Genomic DNA, 23,636 nt, shown 5'->3' on the forward strand with positions numbered 1-23,636 from the left:
ATAATGATTTTATATAATGATATAATGATCTTTGAGAGAATTTAAGAACCAATAAATGTATTTATTTACTTTTTAAATAGCTTGGAATAATGATGCATCTTGTACGGACTACAATGGTAAAAAGACAAAGTCAGAAAGACTGAAAAAGTGAGTATGATAAGGGAGATGGAGCAAGGAAACAAGGTGCCTGATAGAGAGGAAAAATAAATGAGTAATAGAGAGAGAGGGGGGCAGAAAGTTTGTGGGAGAGAGAAAGAGTACGAGTGGTGGGACCACAACAGAACTGTGTTCTGTATCTGCTTTGCCATCCAAACCAACCGTTTCCATTTCCAAACTTCTTGGAATCCATTTGTCTTCACGTGTTATTAGGCAGAGGGAAGAAGCTAATTTTGAACAATTTAAGTATCACATTTCCTTAGCTGGCTCATGTCAGAGCCAGCACTAAAGCCCAATGGATCTGAGCTGGACTGGGTCACTGCAACCTCACAGTAGAACATGGCAGTCAGTAGGGCTTTCCAGCTGACAGATATCCTCCTTCCTTTCTCACTTCCCCTCTCCTTGCATATTTATACCAGGGACATTTCCTGTGTGATTCTGTCTATGGGGGTTTAAGGGTGTCAGATGTGTTTCCACATAAATGACGCTTTGCCTGTAAGTCTACTTCAAGAATCAGGGCACAAATCACCCCACTACAGCAGTCGTAAAACACCATGATGTACACAGTGGCTGGTAAAGCCTCCACATCATGTGGGAGGCCTTCCTTTCCTGTGATTCGACTGTAAATCACGGCTCCTTCGCCCTCTCAGGGTAACCCAAGCCCTCTGCACTGCACTGAGAACATTGTGTGGCGGCCACGGAAGGGGAGGAGGGATCTGCCGCTTGACTAGAGAGCAGCGGTGCACACACACATCCACTTCCTTCAACCTGAAAGTTGAACACTTCATCATTTCTAGTAGCTCATCTTACTTCCAGCACACTGAAATCCACAAATCACCCCTGAAACCACAACTGGGAACCAAATACGCTGAGCCCCAAACAAAAGTGGGTTACCATGGCAATAAGATAACCACCACGATTTCCAGCAAAATCCTTGTGCCTAACATGTTACCCGCAAATCCCAAACTCTGTATCATCCTGCCTCCAATCATGAGTGTTTCCTTTGTCAATGTAACGATAACTATCGTTACCTTGGCAGGCTCACATATTCCAAGATGAAAACTGGGTCAAAGGGTTTACCAAGACCTCAAAGACAGGAGAAGACTGAGACACTCGTGGGAAAGTTTCTATTCCCTTCCAGAAGTTATTTAGTTAGTATTTAGAAGACTATTTACTTGCACTAGCTTTAGAGTTTTCTGTAGCTTTTAACAAGACTTCTGCACTTGTTAACAGGTAATTTGGCCCACTCTTCCTGAGCAAACTGCCCCAGCTGTCTCCAGACTGCAAGTTTCAGCTCTTTCCATAAATATTTGATAGGATTCAGATCAGGACTCATAGAAAGCCACTGGACAGAACAGTCCAATGACCTTCAAGAGAGCTTTCTGACAGTGTACAGTAGTCTGCCCTGAATGTCTTGAGATTTCATTTGGCCCTGCACAAATTCAAGGCATCCTAGACAAAGCTTAATCTTTTTGTCTGCGAACATAGAGCTGAAGTGACTTGCCAAAAAGCTCCAGTTTTGACTCATCTGTCCAAAGGGCATTCTCCCAGAAGGATTGTGGCTTGTCAATATGCTTTTGAACAAATTCCAGTCTGGCTTTATGTTTTTCTTTCAAAAATGGTCCTCCTGGGTCTTCTTCCATGGAGGCCACTTTCACTCACAAAGCAACGGATGGTGCGATCAGAAACTGATTACCTTCACCTTGGAGTTCAGCTTGTATCTCTTTGGCAGCCATCCTTGGTTCTTTTCCTACCATTCGCACTATCCTTCTGTTCAATCTGGGGTAAATGTTCCTCTTGAGGCCACACCCAGGGAGTTTTGCTACAGTCCCATTCCATGGACCTTGATATTATTTAATAAAATTTTCAACTGTCAATCTGCAAATATCAATCTTTTTGGAGATAGTCTTGTATTATTTACCTGTACCATGCTTGTCTATTATTTTCTGTCTGATTTCCCCAGACAACTCTCTCTTTTGCTTTCTCTGGTTCATGTTCAGTGTGGTGCACACATTGATACTAAACACAGAGACTACTTTCCTTTATTTGAAAAGGTCTGAAATGACTGATTACAAGATATGAGACATGTGTGATACTAATTAAAGAAACTAACTGGTTTGATGAACCAATTATGTATTATCTTTTCAAAGGGCTACTAACAAATATGTCCAGGCCATTTTAGAAAAACTTAGTAGATTGAGAAATAATTCATCTCTTTTCACAGCTTCTTTTCTTTATTCTATGACATACCAAAAGCATGCAAGTATACATGATGCAATATCTTATAATGTCATAATTGTTCAGGAGGAATGAAGCCTTATTTCAATGAACTGTAAGGGTACCAACACATTTCCGGAAGTCTGTATATGCATTGATGTTGTAATCATTCTCTAATGATATACTGACATTAAGCTTTTATCCAGACTGCTCTATCCAGACTTTAAACTTCATGACATCATTCAACAAACCAGCAGATTAAACAAAAGTCTTCAAAGGCGATTCATCCATCCCTTTGTTTCCCCCCCTCATTATTTGCATGTGTTCTCCTTGTCTTTAATCCCTGGCTTTAGAGGTGGGATCAGAAAAGTATTATTAGTGGAGTGGAGGAGATTAAAGTCACAGAGGTGTAGAGTTTAAATCTGTCCGATCTCTCTTTGATCCATTTCTGGGTTTGTTATCACATCACAGCAAGAGACGAGATTGTACTATCAAGGCAAAGTTTACACTTCTCCCACATGGTCAAGAGCAGGTCTAGGAGCATATTTCGTTTTTTCCCATATGTACCATCTCACAATCATGTTCCAAGGAGTAGAGTAGCCAGACACTTAAACCAGGGGACACATGCACGCTGAAAATGTAGGATCCACCAGATGGTGCTCAAGTCATTTTTATTTGCCGGTGCACCACTGACTGGGAGATTCTTGACTCGTGTTTCAGAGAAAACCTCTTCTTACTTAGCAATTCTAATTCTCACTCAAAGTAGCCTAGTTTTATATCCTTTGGAAAAATGTCCAGTGTTTGCACAGATATGTGGCAGCAGATCTCCCTGACATTGAGACTCTGATTTCTCCAAAGTGTTATAAACAGCTCTTCCAGCCCCACTTGTGCCCAGCCTTGCAAACGTAGTGGAGACCACATTGGACTTGTTTAAACAAAGAGAGTGGACCAGCAGAGCGGTAGCATGTTATTATTGTAGATGGTGGTTCGAGAACACTGTCCAAGAATCATACATGGCTGTCTAAGGGGTTTGAAGGAGTCTTCCCCCGTATACCTGCCCCACTCGTCCACGCAGACAGATCACTGCACAATACGACCCAGTGTTTGAGTCAAACACATACATTAAGAGCACAATAAACTGCTCTGTTCCTCCCCTGGACACGCACTCTGCTGTCACTTTAAATGATCCATGATTAAAGTAAATGCATGACCTCTGTAGTTTATTAGATGTCTAACCACCTTGTAATGCATTAAGTGGGATTCTCAAGTATACCCATCCAACGTGATACAATGACTCCTTGTTTTTACACAGTGAGCATGACAGGCCGCTGGCAAACTACATCTCCCATCTCAGCATCCCTGATTATCCACACGCTCTATGAGGGAGGGATGAGTGTCTTTTCTCTCTTCTTCTGCCACCACCTCCTCCTCTCTTCAACCCCGCCAGTAACTAGCATCTGACCTGAGAAGACTTCAAACTCCTAGTTTCCTGAGATGTCCTAGAAAGAACATGCCTCTTGAGCCATCTCTCTCGTTTCCTGTTCTTGTCGGGTTTACCCCAGTCTTTGAAACCGAGCCAGGAGCCCGACAGAGCAGAGTGCCTGTCTAGGCCTTCCTCTACCACACCAGTCCCTCCTAGCACACTGTTATACACTGGTGCAATATGAGTATGTCACAAATGGGGATGCCTGTTTATACTGCCACCAATGTGAGTTTGAGAGAGTGTGTGTATTTGAAGGGAAAAAGGGAGAGAGAGAGAGAGAGAGAGAGAGAGAGAGAGAGAGAGAGAGAGAGAGAGAGAGAGAGAGAGAGAGAGAGAGAGAGAGAGAGAGAGAGAGAGAGAGAGAGAGAGAGAGAGAGAGAGAGAGAGAGAGAGAGGGGAAAAAAGCAGAAGATAGAGAGCGAGAGAATGTGCACCTGTGGAGGAGAGATTATCATGTTGACCAGTAGAGTGGTGTGCTGGCACGGTAGACCTAACACATTCCTGTGAGCTGGAGCTTACTCAACTCTTCTGAGAAAAAACAGGCAGGTTTTCACAGAAGCCAGATCAACCCATGGGTTTGTCCAGGGGGTGACACAGAGGTGGTCAGTCACAAATACCAAAGGTCACCTTGTGTATTTGTCCAGTATCCCATTAGCACACATCACATTAAATACAAATAAGTTTATTGAAACGTTACGACACACTTTACCAAAATACAAAAATAGGACCTTGTGACACAGAAGCATAGTGTCTATAATCCATATCCCCAAGTGAAGTGCAAATTTACATTTCTGTCATCCAAAAGAAGAGTTTCCGGTCTCCGCCGATAACACATAGTGGAAGTGTCCTGTGCCAGCTCAGCCCTGCCCCCACCATGGCTGATCCAATCATAACAGGCTGAAACAACAACACATACAACATAAGACACAGCAATTCCTTTGCATCCTCAAAGACGGAACTCTTATTTAACTTACAGGGACCAGTAGAAGGTTCTTCACAGGGTATCGTTAACCTTGACAGGGAGCCAGTACAAACACAAAGCAGACTGACCTGTGGGTGACCCAGATGATGCACCAGCAGCTGACTGCTGATTTTTCCTGGACATCCCGTAGTGGAGAAGAGGTTCTCATTGGCCCTCGACCACCTGTGTAAGTAAATGGAACCCATGATTAGCACCATTATTATTTCCATCCTCATTAGAAGTGAAGTCATTACCATATCCTCTGGTTAACAGTTGGACCATTGTAGGAAAGCCTATATACTAATGCATGGCGAACAATAAGGCTCCAATATAGGGTGAAAATTCTTACTTGAAGAGCCGCGCTCGGCCTACATGGGCAGGCCTTTTCTCTTGAGGGTAACTGAAGGAGAACAAATAATTAGAGTTGACCTTTTACCTAGCACATTACTGTCATTTCCCATGATGGAATTCGGTACAGTGGGCAGAGTAGACAAAAAGCTGAACCTGGGCTCTCTTGTCCACTCACCTGGAGCGGGTTATGTCCCAGATGAGCCAATCACTGCCCACCACAGCGCCAACCTTGATGGTATTGGTGAGACACCAGTCAGCAGACATGAGTGGAGACTGGCCGCAGTCCAGCGACAGAATAGCCTGCCGGGTAACCAGGTCATAAAAGCGAATTGTCCCCCGCTTTTCAGCTACCATCAGCTGCAAAGAAAGAAAGACGTTGAAACATTAGAATTGCCTAGTCTTATCCTTTTCTCATATACCAGTAACGAGAGATCAATTCACTTTAATAATCCCAAAGGAAATTCAGGAGGCGTTGCTGTAGATTCCAATGCTGTATGGGTACCTTGAAGACCTCCTCGGGGTGCCAGCACACACTGATGCCAGGGGAACGCAGTCTGAAGGAGGTTGTCTCATTGCCCTGCAGGTCCCACACCCTGTGAGATGCATCAAATATAACAACAATTGGGAGTCAGGTGGCTGAGCGGTTAGGGTATTGATCTAGTAATCAGAAGGTTGCCGGTTCGATTCCCGGCCGTGCAAAATGACGTGTCCTTGGGCAAGGCACTTCACCCTACTTGCCTCGGGGGAATGTCCCTGTACTTACTGTAAGTCGCTCTGGATAAGAGCGTCTGCTAAATGACTAAATGTAAATAACAAGATACAGGTTAGGTCAAACCATGGATTTGTACATGCCGTCCAATCAACGCAGAAATCAGGGGTTCTAACTGAATTGTTTTGTAACAGTGCGGCTGCTGTCTTCAACAACCCCTGGTCCCCAATCACATGCAGGGAGCCTGGAATTCAAGAGCTGGGTTTGAATCCTCAGGAAAAAAAAATCATTATTAAGACAAAAAAAATAAAAATAATAGGCTGGTCAGACTGTAAGCACACAGGTCCTAAAATAGCTTCCAGAGTCTAGCCACCCTCTGTGTGCAGAGATGACGCACAGTCGGAAGGCTTGGTGCTGACAGCACAGAGAACAAAGGATAACACAAACGTGCTAAAAATACCATGGAACAAAGTGTCGCTGGCTGGCTGTTCTCTCACAGCTTCTTGTCTCAAAGGTCTACTGTACCTTGGTTAACTTCCCTTTCTCCCTTCTCCTCCTTTTATTAGCACACAAGGTGTTTGCAGGGTATAATGATGAGAGATAAGTCATTTGAAAGCATGTAATTTCCTGTAGGTCGCCATTGGGCTAATCTTTACACGGTGGAGAAGATGTGCAGAAATACCAGTAAATTCCCTTCTTCCTAGAAAAGAGGGGATCTTGTCTTTAAGATGGTCTCTGAGCTGTGAAGATGGACGGGCCGAGCACTGGGACTGATGACACAATGAACCTGCACATACTGGCAATAAATCACATGGATGGAAGAGACAGAAGCTTCTGAAAGCTGGATCTAAACCCAACCCACATCTAAGGCACCACCCCGGCAAGTTCCCCCGAGCAAGGGGCGCCAGACTTGCAAAGGTTTCTGGGAATCTCAAATAAATTAATAAATTAATAACCGGGGAATGATGAAGGCGCTGACTGATGAGGTCATGCAGAAGACTTCATCTGAAGCCTCAAAGTCCTCCAAAGCCAGTCTAAATGTCGAGCGGTTATGGGAGAGATTAATGTCCTCGGGGGTACAAGTGGCAAAGACAGATCAGGATGATTAGCCCTTCTCAACGGAAGATTTCTGCAAACTCTTAACTTTTCTCAATTCTCCTCCAACTTTTCTCAGTTCAACTCCTGTTGAAAGGGGGACGGGGGGGCCCTCCCCCTTTCAACAGGAGTTGAACCCTAGAGCTCTTGGGGCCTTTTCCTCTTGCCCCGTTCAGAGTCCAACCCTCTTCCATGTACGTAGTGTGTGTGAGGTTAAAACCCTCAGACCACAGCAGACAAACAAGCCTCAACCCTCTCCTCTCAGATTATAACCAAACAGAGTTCAATCGCACGCTACGCCACCGCCAGCCAAACCGTGGTCAACCACGCTGCCCTTCAGATGATGGGGGAGGCCTGCCCAGTTAAACGGAACCCTTGCCGAAAGAGGTGAAAGGCATGAGATGCAAAAACAAGAGCAACCGCCTCTGACAAAGCACCGTGTAATTGCATAACACTACGACTGACACAGCATCAAAAAGTAACACTCGGCTTGCCTGCACAATAGTTGAAAGGGGAGTCGAGCATTTGAAGTTGCTGTACTTTAGATCCTAGCGAGAAAACCAGCTGGCCAGACTGTTTGGGTTTGTCAATGTTTTCCCAAAAGTGGAGGAAACGGGGAAATGTTGTGTACACTGTGATCTGATTTATCAGAGAGCGCGCAGGGTAAACAACCGTGGCGACCCTACGGGGAACCAGAGATAACAATAATCCTGCCTCGGATGTCTCGCAGGAGAGTTGAGTCAGAGGTACGCGCCCTTTCTCTACTTCACCACCTCAGCATCCATCTTAATCGGACCTGCTCAAGTGTCTCAAGCAATAACATTGTCTTTAAACATTAGATATTTGGATTGTTGAAATGACCTAGGCCATTAGTCACTTTTATTGGATCAACTCACCCCTCTAGGGCTGGGAGCCCCTAGCAGTACATCAGAGGGATAGCGAAGCACTTGAAGTGCGTGAGAACATGTGCTGAGAGGACGGAAGCGGAAGGAGTGATGATTAGGACAAGAGTTTAGTCCAATAGAGAGGTGAGCATGACCTAGTGCGATCATTATTATTTTCATTTAAAAAGGATTCAAACTGATGGGGAAAGGAGTTTGGATCCCGTACAGTTGTAGACGGTGGATTTCATCCACTATCCCAGGTCATCTGTGAACTGTCCAACGCCCCGAAATATATATAGATAGCTGTCCAGAGTAGGGTAGCAAATGCAATCGAGATCAAGGTTGTGACATCTAGCAGGTGGTATAGTCCAGAGGTCGTGGCCTACAGCTACAAGTTGCTCCGACAGGAACAAAATGTCATGTTGTGGTAACAACATGCCAGACACTGAGGTGACGGCAGCTTGTAGTCACACAAGCCCAGTTTGGTTCTGAAGGTAATTACGTGTACACACAGGGAGAAGTCAATTTCCCCCTTTCCTATTAGGGGCTCAGTTTGGGTGGGCTGCCTGAAAAGCTCTGTCCTATTAACTTGATCTTTCACTCGTTACGCCTCTCTCTTCTTCCTGCGTCCTATATTTTCTCAAGATGACATGTCTTTAAATCTTTCTGCAGATGGAGTGCAGCCCTGTTTTCTCTGGCCGGCCAGTAGAGGGAGGGCTGAGCGGACCCAGCGGATGTTCTCTGCTTCAGAGGGGCCTTCCTCACCTCTCTCTGCTCATCCCCTCCCTCCTCCCACAGCCACGGGGGGAAAGGAGGGAGCGGATCAGTGGCTGTGACCCAGACAGTGCCGTTACCATGACACTCTGAAACCTCAAAAACAACTGCCCGTTCCTGCTGAGTCGTGGCTGGAGGAACCTTTTCTGTGGTAGAATTATCATCTGAAACCATGGCTACATAACCCTTAGGACACAGATTCAATAATACATACAGAATCTAGATCTAGAATTTCTATTTACTTTATTTATAGTAGCTATCGTACACATCTAACTATTAGCCAGATGTTACAGTTTAATTGAAAGCGGATTAAACTTACATATTATATTATAGGCCATTACTGAGAACTCAGACTCCAGTAACACATAACAGATAAGTACAAGTGTGTGTGTGTATGTGTGGGAAGGAGAACAATCCCTGTGGTTAGACCTGGCTACTAACACACTTTTCCTTTTCCACTACTGATTGAAAAGACACATTTGGGGACCTTGTTAAGAACCCCCCACCCACCTTTCCCCCTTTCCCCAGGAAGGGAAATACTCAGCAACTAATTGGATTTCCATATTTAACTAATTAGTTAGAAAAGCTGGGAGGCAGTTGTGTGCTTACGCACAGCAACACTGGGGCATGTTGAACTAAGCGTTGGGTTTCGCTGTGGAATCCCAGTCAGGACTTTCTGCACCATTAACAGAGAACAGAACACAGAATGAGGAAGAGAAGACAGACACACGAACAGTCTCTACTGTAGTCAGGCCTAGAAGCCAGAGAGGGTCATCCTGACCTGCAAGTGTGGTCGTCACTGACGGAAGCTATTTGTTGTCCCTCCGTGGGCTCGTACACCAAGTGATTGATGAAGCTGGTGTGACCGCCAAAAACCTGAAAGACACAGATGTCCACAAAAATAAGCAAACAAGTGCAAATAGGAAACTTTCCTTTCCCCCCCCTCATTGTATGAGAGCTTTTATTGGCCAACTGTTGGCTCACTAGGTACTCATTATTCCATTACTGATTTATAACCTTTAATTACTACTAATTCGATTTCCATAACTATTAAACTTACTACACGCAATGTTTGCTTCTGTTTTCAGGTAGCTAGGAACATAATTGCAGACATGACAGTTAAGTTAAAAGGGAGGCTACAGTTCTCAATTGTTAAAAAGGAGAAGTTTTACATCTAAGGAAACAAACATTCCATAACTCCAGATCCAACATACCAGCAAAGACATAAACACCTGCCTGTACTGAAATACACTTGACAGCATTCTAATATGAACAATGGAATGGAATATGATCAACAGAATAATAATATTCCAGTAAGATAATTATCCCTTGAAACACAAGTGACCTGAAGACAGGAGTTGTTGATGGAGTGCAGATGGTCCAGTACCTTGACTTCATGTTTGTTCTGTAGGTCAGAAGACAACACCCTCAGTTTGAAGTCAGCCGCTGCGGTGCAAAATCTGGAGAGGGAAAGAAAGTGAGATGAAGAATAAAAATAAACACGGAGAGAGAACATCCTAACAGAGCCTAAACGTCTTCCTGAGAAACCACCTTCCTCCCACCCACATCTATGCGTGTGACTGCTGCCGGCCCTGACACCTTTGGATAAGTGTGAGTAAGTATGCGTGTGGTAAGGACTTGGACATTCATCCAGGAAAACATCACCAGGGAGATTGTAATTGCACTGTAAGATAAACATAGAGAAAAACAAGAAGGCTCACGCCATTTGACCATTTCTCTCTTCAAATCCTAAGCAAAGCCAGGGAGCCTACTTTCCCTCTAATCAGCTGGAGTGTATACCAGTAATTATTCACACAATTACACAAGACTTAAAAAAAAAGCACATCACAAGTTGCAGAAACATATGGACTCGGGTCATGACACATCGAATGTATACTCAGAATGATAGCAGTAGATTAGTATAAACTAGATCCTACTCCAGTATTTGCTAATAATGTTTAATTCTGCAATTAAGTTTCCTTACAATGCATTTAAAATGACCACCTAGACAAATCCGCCAAAGCAAACCTCACATATTGAATTGTTTGACTTTTGTAATATGATGAAAGAGCAGGCACTTCTAAAGACGATGCCTATATATCATCAGAATATCATCACAGCCCTTTTACCGTCTTAGCTGGAGAGGTTTGACAGTACTGGTAGACCAGACTCACAGCTCATCTTGGTTCCCAATAGTGTGTTGCTGACTGGACATCCCTTGCTGGCCTGGTAGAACCTGGCAGAGCCCCAGCACAAGCCCTCTTCTCCCACCCACCCTCGCCTGCCCTGGCCCCCTCTCCAGGCCACTGCCTCAGGCACGCTCGTGAGAACACTGTACTTTTCCTGGAAGGCACCGATACGTGCAAAATGGGGGTGGAAGGGGGAGGGTGGAGGGGTCTGGAACATGAGCGGGGAAGCCATCAGTGCAATAACATGTATGGACGTCACAAGGCTGCACTCAGGGCCCTGCAGGCCTAACCACGGAAGGGCCAGGAAGTATCACTGCCTTTCTCTTTCAATTACAGCAATCTGAAACACCTCCAGAGGGATTGTGGCATTCCCATCCAAGATTCCAATTAGAGAAGAATCATTGCTTTCTAGCAGGTTATTGTAGCCCCTTCCAAAACCTACAGCGTGACTCTGTGAGACCATGATGACTAGGCTAATCTCGTTTGTAAGCTTTGACTGCTCTGTGGTCACTCTATGTTTAAGCCTTTAAGTCCATTTTGTTAAGACCAATCTGGATAAATACATGAATAAAAATGAATAAATGAATGCAGCTGAAGCTGAAAGTCATATATATATATATATATATATTTGTATTGATATATATGATTTTCATAGCTTTATTGTGACAGTGCTTAGAGTGTCACACAGGAGCCTACCTTATGAGCTGGGGCAACTTGTCCAGATGAGATTCAGGACTCCAAGCAAGAGCATCCACACGCAACGTGTGGCTGAAAATCTGCAGTGTCGTAAACTCAACTCCCTCTACCTCAAGATCTTCCTCCTGCATATAAAACAAACAGCACAGCTGAATAAAAAGTCAAAAGTAAACAGACTGAACTAAAACATTCCACAAAATGGACCTAGATCTCACTAACCTGGAACCGGACACTGCCTACAACCACAAGCTGGTTTCCTCCATAGGCCAGAAGGGACCCCGCTGTGCCGTTGTCAAATGGGCTGAATTCCACCACATCCACATAACCCTCACATGGCACAGTGTAGCTGGCACTGCGACGGCTGTCGTCCTGCATTGTGTCTACTTGGAATAAACCTTTGTCAAATCAGTTGATCAAGTTGACTTCACCACACCTGAAATGGGATGACAGCAGCATTATAGTAAAGTTTAAATTTGTTTCAACATCTATTATGAGACAAGTGTTTTTGTTGGCTATACACAATCTAATGGGTTACAACTGTTTCCAATGGGGTGTATTAACTTGGTACTGTAGAGTTAACATAAGTGATTACAAGACCAGCGGCCGCCTCAACATGCAGCATTTCCACTAGAGACTGAACAGACAGTCATGTAGTCAGTGTTTCCAAGGAGTGGTGTGTGTGTTCAACACGTCTCTCCCACACATACGGACCCTGGGTTCATGTAAATTCAAGTTTTTTTAAATGTGTGAAAGGGCATAGGTGACAGCTGTCACCAGCACACCGTGACGTTATTCTTGCTGTTTAAGTGACATCATGTTTTAGTCAAAATGGGTGAACTGAAGGCTAGCATGAACTGGGATGCAGAACAGACCATCTGGCCCGTTATCTGTTGTAATGTTGAGTAGTTAGCTTATGCGAGGCGCTCGCTGACTTGCTAGCTTGTTAGTGCTAACGTTATAAGTTAAGGCTGTGGCTAGTTAGTAGTTGTGCAGCATGTACAGTTTACCACGTGTAACTAGCATCATGTAATAGAGTGATTAAACATGTGTATGAGATTCCATTGCCTTCACAGTGCTCTACAGTTTTGCTAAAGCTTTGCTTGGTTAGCTCAGTTAACTTTGGTTGGCTAGATAACTAGAATAGGTAGAACTATAACGTTCTAGCTAACATTAGCTCGGCTTCCTGGTAAATTTACTAATATAATAATGGATATTTGGTCACCAAGTAAAACACATCGTCCAAGTTCAGTTTGTCGACTGACCTGAGCTTCTGGATACATCGTTTCGACAAAAAGTTTTACACTATAAAGCTATTCATGTTGCATTGACTCATACCTCCGCGCGCCTTTCATTCATTCTTTAAACGTGCTGCACTTCTTGTCTATGTCGCTTGGTTTAGTGTCGTCCAGATAATGGAAACCCAAAGCCGCCCGGTTAATCTGAAATCGAGTGAAGTTGAGTCAAAAATATTCGTGAGCGATAATACAATGCACCGGGAGGCAGCCCGGGCGTATTAAACTAGATTTTCATTAGTTCCGGGTCGGAAGCAGAATGTACCAATTTGCAGCACAATCTAAAGGGTGGTTGCCCCATGGATGTGTATTAAGCCAATGACGAATAAACGTTAGGAACAACTAACTGTTAATCATTTTAAATTGTTGTACATAATTGTGAATATTACGTTTTCTTAGTCTTACAAATGTGTAGTATGAACAAAATGTAATCTATAGTTACACGATGAAACCCATTCAGTGATGATCCTTGTCAGTCATTACCGAGACGAGACATCATTGGTCGGATTCATTCGTTGAAGGAGATTTAAATTTTCAAAATGTCAGCTACGTTAGTGCGTTTAGTTTACTTTTAATTATTGTTTTGGATGCATCTTAATCCGAGCTAGACTTCAGAGCAAGGTGAGTGGTTGTTTGTGCCTGGAAAAGGTAACTTGTATTTGCTACTTTGTTGCAACGGAATATAAAGTAAAGCTCTAGTTGGTTGGCAGTACAGTATGCATTTGAACTGTCCGTGTAAAACAGTTACTTAATTGTATCTATCTAATCTTGGTTGCTGGTAACATAAATCGCATCCCTCAAGTCAAATTGCTCTCGAGTAATGGACAAAAAATAGCCTACAGCAAATTATGTTGTGTGTAACAGGTACAATGGCGATTTTGGAGGAGAGTCTGAAGACAATGGTGAGAATCTTTAGAAGAGAATGTCACCGAGTTCTGGAATCGGAGAGGACAACTATTTTGGGAGCAAATGAAATATTGATGGTTTTACAACTTGCCATAGCAGACGTCAATAAACAGGTAAATATTACCAATAAATGCACCACAAAATACTGATGAGGATGTATGTAGTAACAGCAGGGCTGCCATTTTTTCACTGGCATTAGATATTCCTTTGACGTGCATGAGCACAATACATTTCAAGAGTGTGGTAGTGTTAAACACAAACACACACAGTCACTCAATCACTTGAACCCTATTCTACTAGGTCATATTCTCCCTCATTAAGGCGTCAAACACACTTGACATCAGCATCACCATAAGATTCCCAATGAAAGTAGAGTAGCTTTTTCCCCATGGTAACATAGGACTCAAGGACACTGATTTCTTCCATAACATGTGGTCGTGCCTGATGACATTTCTTTTTCTCGCTCTCTTTGACAGGAGTGTGGAGAGTTTAGTGTGGTGCTGAGTGAAGTTCTGATGATCTGGAAATACTTACTGTGTGACAAGCTTCACCTACCCCACAACGACTCCCCACGCCCAGAGAACTATGACCTCATTCGGAGAGCGTACGAATCCTTTCTGAAACGGACAAACACTGTGGACCTGATTGATATCCAGTCTATGTACAAACAGCTGAAAGTCGACTCAGACCCAGGGGAGACTTTGAGCTCAGTGAGTAGTACATCTGATTGATACCAGGATGAATATGATTTAGATGGGTTCACTAGGACCCTGTTTTACATTTAGTCATTTTAGCAGACACTCTTAATACAATTTTTAATAGTTTTAAATACAGCTTCAACCTTCTATTCTCTCTAAACTGGACCTGTGCCTTTACACAGCTGTGTTACCAGCTACCTATTTGCTTGTCATTTTGCCAAAGAATGGTTGCTATTAAGAAGTTATACAGGCCACAAATTTCTGCCTTCATAGACGCCAGCAAAGCCAAAAAGCTAAGTCGGCCAAGCCTAACTTCCATGTTTTGTTTGCTGCCAAGATCCAGCTGTTCCAGTTTCTGACAGGTAATGCAGAGACTGGTGATCTGAGGGATTCCACAGTCCCTTTAACTCCATCAAGCAAGTCAAGGCCATGCAGCACACAGGTAATGGCTGCTCATAATATATAATTCCCCCCTCTGCATCAGTGATGGGGGTTGTGTCCATAGAATGAAATGTAATATTGGCTCATGTCATTATACCAAATTCCAAACAGGAACTTTGTGTGTGCTGTCTAATTTTTCTCTTTGGCAAGGATTCATTCATCTCTTCTTTCCCAGTTTTCTCAGCACTCGTTTACCCTCTGAAATCTGTCTCGCTCTTATTAAGAGGAACTTTAAATCATATCACTCAGATTTATGTGAGAAATGTGAATTCAATTACCAGGCAGATGTTTTAAAACACAACACAATGTGGGCTTGGACAAGAGCTTTTGCAGCCCAGTCTCCTCTCCAGATGCTTTGACAACTGATGATTTGTGTTAGAAACTAGTTTCTACTATGCTAGGAGCTAGAGTGATGAGGTTTATGAATTTTGGGTTTTATAAACCTACCTGTCGTTCAAAAGCCTTTGCAAGCCGAGTTGCATTTACCAATTCTTTTTCAAAGAATATAACTTTTTATGGGTCTAGTAAAACTGTCTCTCCGTCGTGCCATGAATTTGAGAGTGCTTGGCTGATTAATAGGATCATTTGGTTGGAGTGGTGTCAACTGACTTGCATTTTTGTTTTCAATCTCCAAGGTTAAAAAGGTAATGAGGATGGTGTTCTGCTCATACTTAAATCTGCTAGTCAACACCAAGAATGACATAGCTTTAGCACACATTCTTGATACACCTAATCGTTCGCTTGGACGCGCAGCATTTACCAACCTCAAGCATGCAGCACGGGACAAGGACACATCACTCTTCCTGGTACAGTAAAAACTCTATTTGTTTACATTCCGCTAAGGTGACTTCTATTGATCTGTCAGAAAATGATGTTCCATCTCTGTTCTGCATTTCAGGCCGTGACCTCTTTCGTAAGGGCCATCCAGCTGGGGGGGAGAGGCTATGCCCCAGCTGAGTCTGATCCACTGAGGAAACACTTGAAAGGACTGTCCGACTTTGTCCATTTCATGGACAACTTGGACGAGATACTGGGAGATAACCCTGACCCCAGGTGAAAGACACAATCTGGAATCTGTACCCATCTTTGACCACATCTCACCCTTGTGTAAGACGTAACACCACTGGACACAGTCCTGGTGGTAGTGTTTGAGAATAGATGTGAAGCCCATCTGTTTGGGAATTCTGTTGATTGTAAAAAGCACATGGAGAACAGACTGTTCTGCACTTCGGCCTTGTCAATAGATCCCACCTGCCCCATCATGGTGTCTAGATCTTGTTGTTTTCTTGAAATAACTCCTAATGACCTCTGACGCAAGGTCTTACGATAGCGTATAAATTGCAAAAACATGTTTATCTTAACATAAAAGACAAATTTGCCAACAGTCAAAATATCTTTTTGGACTTTATCGGTCTGATCAGTTAGGGGAATTATCATCAAACTAAGCTTCCCTTGATCCGCCCCTCCCCCGTCTGTCATTATACAGTGCAACGTGTTCTTGGCAATGCAACAAAAGCTTTCTTTTTTTAAATCATTATAAGTACTGAATGTTGAGGTAATGCTGTGTGTAACCAAAGGATTTCCTTCACAGCAGAAACTGCTGTGAAGGAGTTACCTGTGATGCTTCATGATCTCTGACTGTAGCTCCATAGTGGTATTAACATGGCTGTAGAATGACATATTGTTTCATTTTAGCCCCTCAGTTGTGTTGATGACTGCAAGCTTTCCAAAGGGTTTCCTACCAACACGGCTGCATGGTGCTTCTATGATGAGATTATGAATGTTCAGAGACAGAATTGCTCTTTCAACAGCCCGCACCCATAGCCTTCCCCCTTCCCCCTCAGTGGAGTACTGTATTTCCACACACAAACACCTTCCTTCCATAGAGGGTTCAGGGCCTCTTGTTCAGCTAACATCTGTTTTCCCAGATGATTCTGTTACTGAGCCTCACTCTCTTAAACAAGCGCTTGATCAGGGGATTTAAGACTATTCCTTCCCACCTTACTACAATGTTTACACCCATTTTTTAAGACCCAAAGTGTGACTGCTCTATGCTAACGTTTCAAGTTGCTCCTTTTTTTTTTGCTCATTTTCCTGTATTAAGTAAATGCTATGCTTTTGAATTATTAATGGGAATGTGCTCTCAACTAAGTCAGTGCAAAATATGCATTATTGCTATTAATGCAGTTTTTAATGCTTTTATCAGTAACTAGGTCTAGACACTGAATCTGTTTGTATTTATAGATTAACTTTTTTTCATTATTCTCCACAGTATTGCGGGAATAAGACTAGTGACCAGTATTAGAGCATCTCTTGTGAAGGGCCGCAGCAGGGATGATATGGTGTATTCTGCAGCAGAGGAGACTGCCAGGGATCTGCAGGAGAGGATCCAGCAGATCCATCATACCCGGAAAAAGACGGCTAGTGGAACAGGGATAAGTCCAGCCAGGGTAACTCATACTGGCCTCTACAATCCCTTTACATGTGTATATATTTGAAATATGAACAATCTAAAGTATGCATTTTGTTGAATGTTAGCCCAAAGCATATGCGATCAACCACGCCACCGCGTTAGGTGGCCGGGAGACAGTGAAGGTCCTGATGGCACTGCTTGATGAGGAGGCCCTGGTCCCGCCGTGCAGGAACAAGGCAGACCTGCTGTCTGAGGACCTGGCTGTCCTCACTGAGGCAGAGGAGATCTGCATGCTCACACTGTTCAGGTAGCCTCATGCTCATTGTCTTTACCCACAAGACACTCCAGACAAGTGGGGTTGATCCTTTGCCAAGACAAGTAGAAGGAGGGTTAGTGCAAGCGTGATGGAGGTTGTCTTTTCACAATTACAAATTGAATTTGCTCATTCAGGCTTGTGCACCTGTCTGACCCTGACTCATGAACTCTGCTCTCTCCTTCTGATCGCTTCTGTGTCCTCAGATCTCCTGCAGCTCCTTCGGTGTCTTCTCCAAAGCCGCTGGCCAACCGTGTCCAGGATCGTCAAGAATCCTTTAAACCCAAGGTACCCCCCCATCACCTCTGAATACAGAGACCAGGGGACCCAAACCCCAAACATCAGTTAGCTCAAATTATATCAGATGTACAAACACTGAATAATGTCTTTACGCCCTGTAATTTCTCCCCGGTGTTATATTATTTATTTGCTTAGCTGACGCCCTCATCTTAACTTGCTTCCACAATTCACGTTTGCACAGCTGTATTATTACTCCTTATGTTGGTTTAGTGTGTTGCTCGAATCTGAGGTGTAAAACTACTCATCCGCAGGGGATTCAAACCGTCAACCTCCTGATCCTCATGGTCAGCAGGACTCCACCCTATTGACATGTGGGCAAGATCTGCATTGTAGATTCTAATTTTTTTTGCCTTATCTAGTTGAGTCATATCCGTAGGTATGTAGATGTTATTTTAGCATCTGTAACTGTAAAATAGTCAAATATTAGACTTTTCTTTGCAGCCAAGGAGGCTGTGCAGTATATACTTACACTTGGTATAAACAGGTTTCTGTTTTTCACTAGACTAGAGAACAATGATTTCAAGAGGGACCGGGTACATGTGTATGTTTAATACACCCTACCACAGTATTTGCCAATTAAAGTATCCAGACATCAAACTGCTGAATCATTCAAAGATTATCTCCAATGACAATTTTAGATGTAAAGGGTTGGGCTGTTCTTTCAACATGGAAATAAACTGCTTGAACCCCTTTAAGCATGTATGCTAAACGCATTTTGTGAAATGGCTTCTTTATTTGATTGCGCTAGCAGATGTCACTTTAGCTCCCCACAATCCTCCGGTCTTCCTGTTTGAGTGCAATGTAATGGTCCCTGGGTAGCTCACTGTTTCCTGAACTCGGCCGGCGGAAGCTTTCTGCATCAAATTCACTTTGAGGATGCCATATCAGTGGCGTAACTGGACTGGCAGGGGAAACTTGAAAGGTTATTGTTTCCTGTTGTCTGCTGAATAACTTTATCCTGCTCTCTTCAACAGTTTCATCATGTGCTGACGTCAACTGGCACACTCGAGAGATACTGCAGACAGATCTAGTTTCTGCTTTGTGTCTCCCCACATGCTTTTCACTTTTTTATATATATATATATCTCAATCCAAGCGAGATCGTGAAAACATCATGCACATTTTTTTTTTTTTGTCTTGTGTTTTGAATTTAATGCCAAGAGAAAGTCTTCATGATTGGGAAACTTTGTGTATTTGCATCATGGTTGAAATTGTTGCAAGATGCATGGTTGTGGCCTGTCAACATTTGTGAGGGAGCGTGCATGTGCACTTTAAAAATGGGTAAAACGGTAGCTGCAGTTCCAGTGTGCCTATGCTCCGCAGCTAGATCATAAAGCCATGTGCATGGCATTCCTACAATCTTAAACGCTACTTTAATCAATATGGCTGGAACACCATGTACGTGCCTTCTGATAATCTACAAGATTATGATGATGATGATAACCATTTGGAGGCCTGCCTGTAGTGCAGTCTATTCTTGTTTGGAGTTTGTGGGGGTCGGTCTACTGGGGTTATATAAGGACAGGAGGCCACACCCAACCACTCCTTCCAGGGAATAAAGGACTCTGCACGCAGTGCCGTCTTAGGCCCCCACCTGCTCTAATTGGATTAGGTGTTCTATCCACTCTGGCCATGTCTCAGCCTCTCTCTCGTTGTTTCTGAGAGGTGTGTTATATTAGAATGCAACGGGGGCAAGCCAAGCCCTCTTTTTAGCTCCCATTATTGAAGCTCCTGGTCTGAGGGTTACTGTTGTTTTAGGTGCTCTTTTGAGAAGTTCTTTGAACATCCCCCCACCTCTCAGGTCTTTGATCCCCCCCCCCCCTTTTTTTTCCTGCTTTACACACCCACCCAGCTTTTCAAACTGTATTTCTTCCCTCACATTCGTCTTCCCTACTGCGGCCCACTAGCCCGGAGGGTGAAGTCCTTGGATCCTGATAATCCAGAGCAGGCGTAGATCAAACGGTGGATGAAAGGAGGGGATCACTGAGTGTCCCTGGGCCTGGGATTGAGGCCCCTGGAGATCATTGACTTTATCTAGGATGTTCTTAGAGCTGCACCCGCTTCTTTAATAGGCTACCAAAGTCAAGTTTTGGCCGTCTATGGAATGTTCGTTGTCTAATTGTGATTGCAATATAGTTCTGTGTCAGTCCCCCTGTGTCAGTCCCCCCCCCCCCCCCCCAAAAAAAAAACTTTTCCAAAGTTAAAAACTATTCTGTCTTTTTTTTTTTAAGGTCGCTAAACTGGTCATTAGGTCCCAGTTTGCCTGTACCTATCTGGATGAGGAGCTGCCCCTGAACCGCGTGCTGGAGTTCCCCAGCACCAGCCAGGTCCCCACCTGTGTGCACTCTGCCCCCAAACGGACCATCACCACAGTACCAGATGAGGGAGACTGGGAGCCAAAAACCACCTCTGCTGTGGAGGACCCGGGCACAGGTACAAGTTCTAGCTGTGTTACATCCATCTCCATTTCCCACCTCTAACTGCTTGCACTAGGCTGCGTGCTGAGAACAGGGTCCAGATTTCATCACAGAAAAGTGCAGCATACACACTCTTAGAACCCCCTCTCTTCTGGGATAGGCTTCTATTCCCTCTGACGCCACACAGTGGGACCAATGCCTAGCCCCACCCTCACAGCCTGGCCTCGAACCCTGCCCAGTCCCAGTCTGGGGACTGGTACTTACGATCAACCTTTAAATGATTCCCCGTTCTATAAAACCTGGCCACCCCCACATCTGTAGTAAAAGGAAAACTAAAGAACACCCCTCCTTCTCCTCCCCCATCACTCTTTTCCTTTCTGTGGGAAATCCGGCTGTGCTCCTTCAGGTTACATGACAAATGTACAGTTTCAGCTCTGAAGAATAAACACACCAGCTGTTAAACGGCAGGCTAATGTCTACAATTTTGTGATATGTAACCCCCCCCCTTCACTTCTGTTATATACTTGTTTTTGTTTTTTTTACATATTGTTAAGGTATTTTTCCTTTTTTGTTTGTTTCCAGCAGAGGTGAACACAGAGTCTGTGAGGAAGGAGCGAGGACGTCCACTTGGGCAAAGGTGTGGAAATGCCCCTGAGAGGCTGGTTGTCCAGAGCAGGAAGAAGCCCACCAGCCAGACAGCAGTCAAAGCTTGTAAGAGGAAGCAGGTGGATGGAAATGAAGATGACAGCTCGGAGAACCAGCCCCCTCAGAAGAAGCCATCCATAACAGTCTCAAAGAAGATGCCTGTAAAAAATGCCCCCAAAGCCCCTGGTAAAAAGAAGCTGATTTCAGGGCAGGGCAAGCTTACCAGCTTCTTCAGAGTGTGAACATTTTGGTTTAGTTGTGGAGGTGGGAGGCATGGACAATACATCTTCTCTCCAGTTATACGGGGAAAAGTGTAAAATGTGTGTTTTTGAATGTGCATAATGCATTGATGCAAAATAACCATGAGGCAATTTGGAAAATCTGAGCCCTGTCAACCCACCAGTTTGGTTTGGTACTAAATCAGTTGATGCAGTTTAACTTTGACCTGGTAGTTTTGCCAAAGGCTTCTCTTTTTTTATCTTTTGTATCTCTGCCATCATGGATCTATTATTATTATTATTCTCGTTGCCTGTGGAACTGTAATTCTATTCCGGTAATGAAACACACACTGTACATATTGTTCAATTTTAATAAAGTTGTATCATTTTTTTATATATATATTTGTTTACACTATTGTTTTTACAACATGCAACACATTCTAAACGAGCACTATACGTTTTAAAGAGCAGGTTGAAGACACTAGTCAGAGGTGCAGGGGTCGCACTTCCTTAGGACTGCCAGCAGGGGCGGTAGACTCTTCCTATCATACATCGGAGCACTAGATAGAAGAACATAAGAACAACTGAAGTAACTGGTACATCGCCGTGTCGACCATTCACATCAAGCTTCCGATACGTTTTGACATTCATTGGCGAATATTTTTTTTAAATCTCAGATTAGAGGAGCACCCCATAGTTGATACTCACTGTCGAGATCTGCCTCCCTGCGCTCAATTCTCAGGTTGTATTCAGCTGGAGTTTGGTCTGTGCTGCGCTCTGTGAGAAGAGGGGGAGCGCGAGCAGAGTTCAGGCCCCGTCTGCTGTGTCGTTTCAATCCGATATCCTGTGGGAGGGAGTCGATCAGTGCATTGGCAGGGGCAGACTTCTACTAAATCATATCAACCACTTTTAACGTTGGTTCACACCATGATTTCGCAATGTTCTGCGTAAAGGATCCTCTGGTAGTTCAAGCCGCAGCAAATCTGTAACAGCTTTGTAAGATTTTCAATTTAAGACCCAACAGTGAACATCAAGTAGCAGAACAGACCCTCTGGGTCCCAAACCTCAGAGTCTGGACAAGTGCCAGCTCAATGAAATAAAAAACACATGGAAAAGATGGCCAATGCCTCACCTAACCCATGTTAACTATAATACAGTGGCCTCGTTACTGCAAAGCCTTTTTTTGCTGAAGTGACTTTGTTCCCCCCGTCATCTTATTCCAATGCAGTTCCATTACAGCAGAGACAACCACCATGTCCATGACACCATCTGCCTGACTAACTCCCTACAGATGTCTGGCCAAACCTTTGCGGCGACAAAGACATCTTGCTACTTTTTACCACTGTGACAGTAAAACATTGCTATCCTTTTACGTCTCGATGATATTTTTGGAAAATCCTTGCTCATAAACTTCAGTTAGAGAGAATTACATGCATGGTGGGGATCAGAGTCGAAATAGACTAGAGGTATTGCCTAACATGGATGTTGTGAGGACCCACTTACTGAGAGGACGATGATCTTGGGGGTTCCATCTTCATCTTCCAGTCTGTTGTCCTGGATGGAGCTCTGCCTGTACGCAGGCACATGGAGGGAAGGCTCAGCCATCGCCTCATCATCCAGCATCGAATTCAAGTTCTGCCGCTCCATCCAAGCGTCTTCCAGCGTCCCTGTTGGTTCGCCCTGGCAGACGGTGTGGGCGCTGAGCTCACAGAGGAGCACCAGAGTGAACATGGCTGAGTGGAAGGAGATCATGGTATCTACACTGTTTTCTGCTTCCTTTTGAGTGACAGTGACGCTAGACTGACTTGATGTCTTCTGTGACGACTGTTTTTGGTGGCCTGTCAGTGTCTTTTATATTGTTGATTACCAGAGGGTGCCTATTTCGAGAAATCTGAACAAAGGGAGCGAATGTGACGTGGTTTGAGGCCTCCTGTTGGGATAGTTACATGTCTTCATTGTAAAACGTGTTCAACAACAAACTGAGAAGAGCCTGAGGGGGATGTGTTTTCTAAGCTGCAACCAAAAGTCTCCTTTACAAAGAGTCAACAGAACATAGGTCAACAGAAGGATTACTCGGATGTGTATAGACATTACATACTCATGTGAAAGAGAGGAGGGACCCGGTTTCACCCCACTGTGCAGTCAGGGTCTTCACTGGCCCTTTGAAGGTCATAGGTCTGAAATTGACAGCATATTTCCTCTAAAGAGATAAAGAGAGAGAATAGACACAGACCTACTGTGCACTGTGAAAGACATCCACTGCATGTCCAATGTGGATTTGTCAGCATCATTAAATTACATCAATGAGAGACCAGTATTCTTTGTGAGGGCAAAATATTGCAGAAATCAAGTCTCCAACCATGAAAGGATGTTGTGCAAATTAGGGTCACAATGTCATAAGGCTTCAACACAATCTAACAGAAAAGTGCGCCAACCTGTATTGGTCCAGTGATTTATTGAGTGGCTACGGTGCTTTTGG

The 23,636-nt window shown here is 43.9% G+C and overlaps 3 protein-coding genes across 4 annotated transcripts; 1 reads left to right on the forward strand and 2 right to left on the reverse strand.

Annotated features, from left to right (window-relative positions):
* Positions 1–4,522: 4,522 nt before the first annotated feature.
* Positions 4,523–12,995, reverse strand: nup37 (nucleoporin 37). Of its 2 annotated transcripts, none has more exons than XM_062483449.1 (10): positions 12,851–12,995; positions 11,735–11,948; positions 11,516–11,640; positions 10,018–10,090; positions 9,412–9,506; positions 5,671–5,761; positions 5,344–5,525; positions 5,167–5,217; positions 4,907–5,000; positions 4,523–4,753 (listed from the first exon to the last, which is right to left on the reverse strand). In XM_062483449.1, exons 2-10 carry the CDS (start codon positions 11,888–11,890, stop codon positions 4,640–4,642), a joined length of 981 nt encoding a protein of 326 aa, XP_062339433.1. In that variant the 5' UTR covers positions 11,891–11,948; positions 12,851–12,995; the 3' UTR covers positions 4,523–4,639. The 2 variants fall into 2 exon arrangements, with proteins under 2 accessions (XP_062339433.1, XP_062339431.1); XM_062483447.1 differs by having other exon boundaries at positions 12,778–12,963.
* Positions 12,996–13,277: 282 nt separating this feature from the next.
* parpbp (PARP1 binding protein) lies at positions 13,278–21,555 on the forward strand. The gene is made up of 11 exons (XM_062483401.1): positions 13,278–13,455; positions 13,672–13,826; positions 14,190–14,423; positions 14,749–14,853; positions 15,488–15,658; positions 15,751–15,905; positions 17,125–17,302; positions 17,391–17,572; positions 17,785–17,866; positions 20,109–20,310; positions 20,880–21,555. The coding sequence occupies exons 2-11, from the start codon at positions 13,677–13,679 to the stop codon at positions 21,179–21,181; spliced, it is 1,761 nt and encodes a 586-aa protein (XP_062339385.1). The 5' UTR covers positions 13,278–13,455; positions 13,672–13,676; the 3' UTR covers positions 21,182–21,555.
* Positions 21,530–22,969, reverse strand: pmch (pro-melanin-concentrating hormone). Its single transcript, XM_062483402.1, has 3 exons — positions 22,661–22,969; positions 21,866–22,001; positions 21,530–21,717 (listed from the first exon to the last, which is right to left on the reverse strand). The coding sequence occupies exons 1-3, from the start codon at positions 22,907–22,909 to the stop codon at positions 21,668–21,670; spliced, it is 435 nt and encodes a 144-aa protein (XP_062339386.1). The 5' UTR covers positions 22,910–22,969; the 3' UTR covers positions 21,530–21,667.
* Between the last annotated feature and the right edge of the window lie 667 nt (positions 22,970–23,636).

The sequence above is a fragment of the Osmerus eperlanus genome, chromosome 17, assembly GCF_963692335.1.
Source record: "Osmerus eperlanus chromosome 17, fOsmEpe2.1, whole genome shotgun sequence".
Taxonomy (NCBI): Eukaryota; Metazoa; Chordata; class Actinopteri; order Osmeriformes; family Osmeridae; genus Osmerus; species Osmerus eperlanus.

Coding starts and splice junctions, on each gene's coding strand:
- nup37 (XM_062483449.1), bottom strand. CDS start 11,890: ATGCAGGACGACAGCCGTCGCAGTGCCAGCTACACTGTGCCATGTGAG. Junction 11,641..11,734: donor TAGGCAGTGTCCGGTTCCAG/GTTAGTGAGATC, acceptor TTTTATATGCAG/GAGGAAGATCTTGAGGTAGA. Junction 4,754..4,906: donor ATCATCTGGGTCACCCACAG/GTCAGTCTGCTT, acceptor TTGTTGTTTCAG/CCTGTTATGATTGGATCAGC.
- parpbp (XM_062483401.1), top strand. CDS start 13,677: ATGGCGATTTTGGAGGAGAGTCTGAAGACAATGGTGAGAATCTTTAGA. Junction 17,573..17,784: donor TGCATGCTCACACTGTTCAG/GTAGCCTCATGC, acceptor CTGTGTCCTCAG/ATCTCCTGCAGCTCCTTCGG. Junction 17,867..20,108: donor AAGAATCCTTTAAACCCAAG/GTACCCCCCCAT, acceptor TTTTTTTTTAAG/GTCGCTAAACTGGTCATTAG.
- pmch (XM_062483402.1), bottom strand. CDS start 22,909: ATGATCTCCTTCCACTCAGCCATGTTCACTCTGGTGCTCCTCTGTGAG. Junction 22,002..22,660: donor CCAAGATCATCGTCCTCTCA/GTAAGTGGGTCC, acceptor TCCCTCCCACAG/GATATCGGATTGAAACGACA. Junction 21,718..21,865: donor CAGGGAGGCAGATCTCGACA/GTGAGTATCAAC, acceptor TCTTCTATCTAG/TGCTCCGATGTATGATAGGA.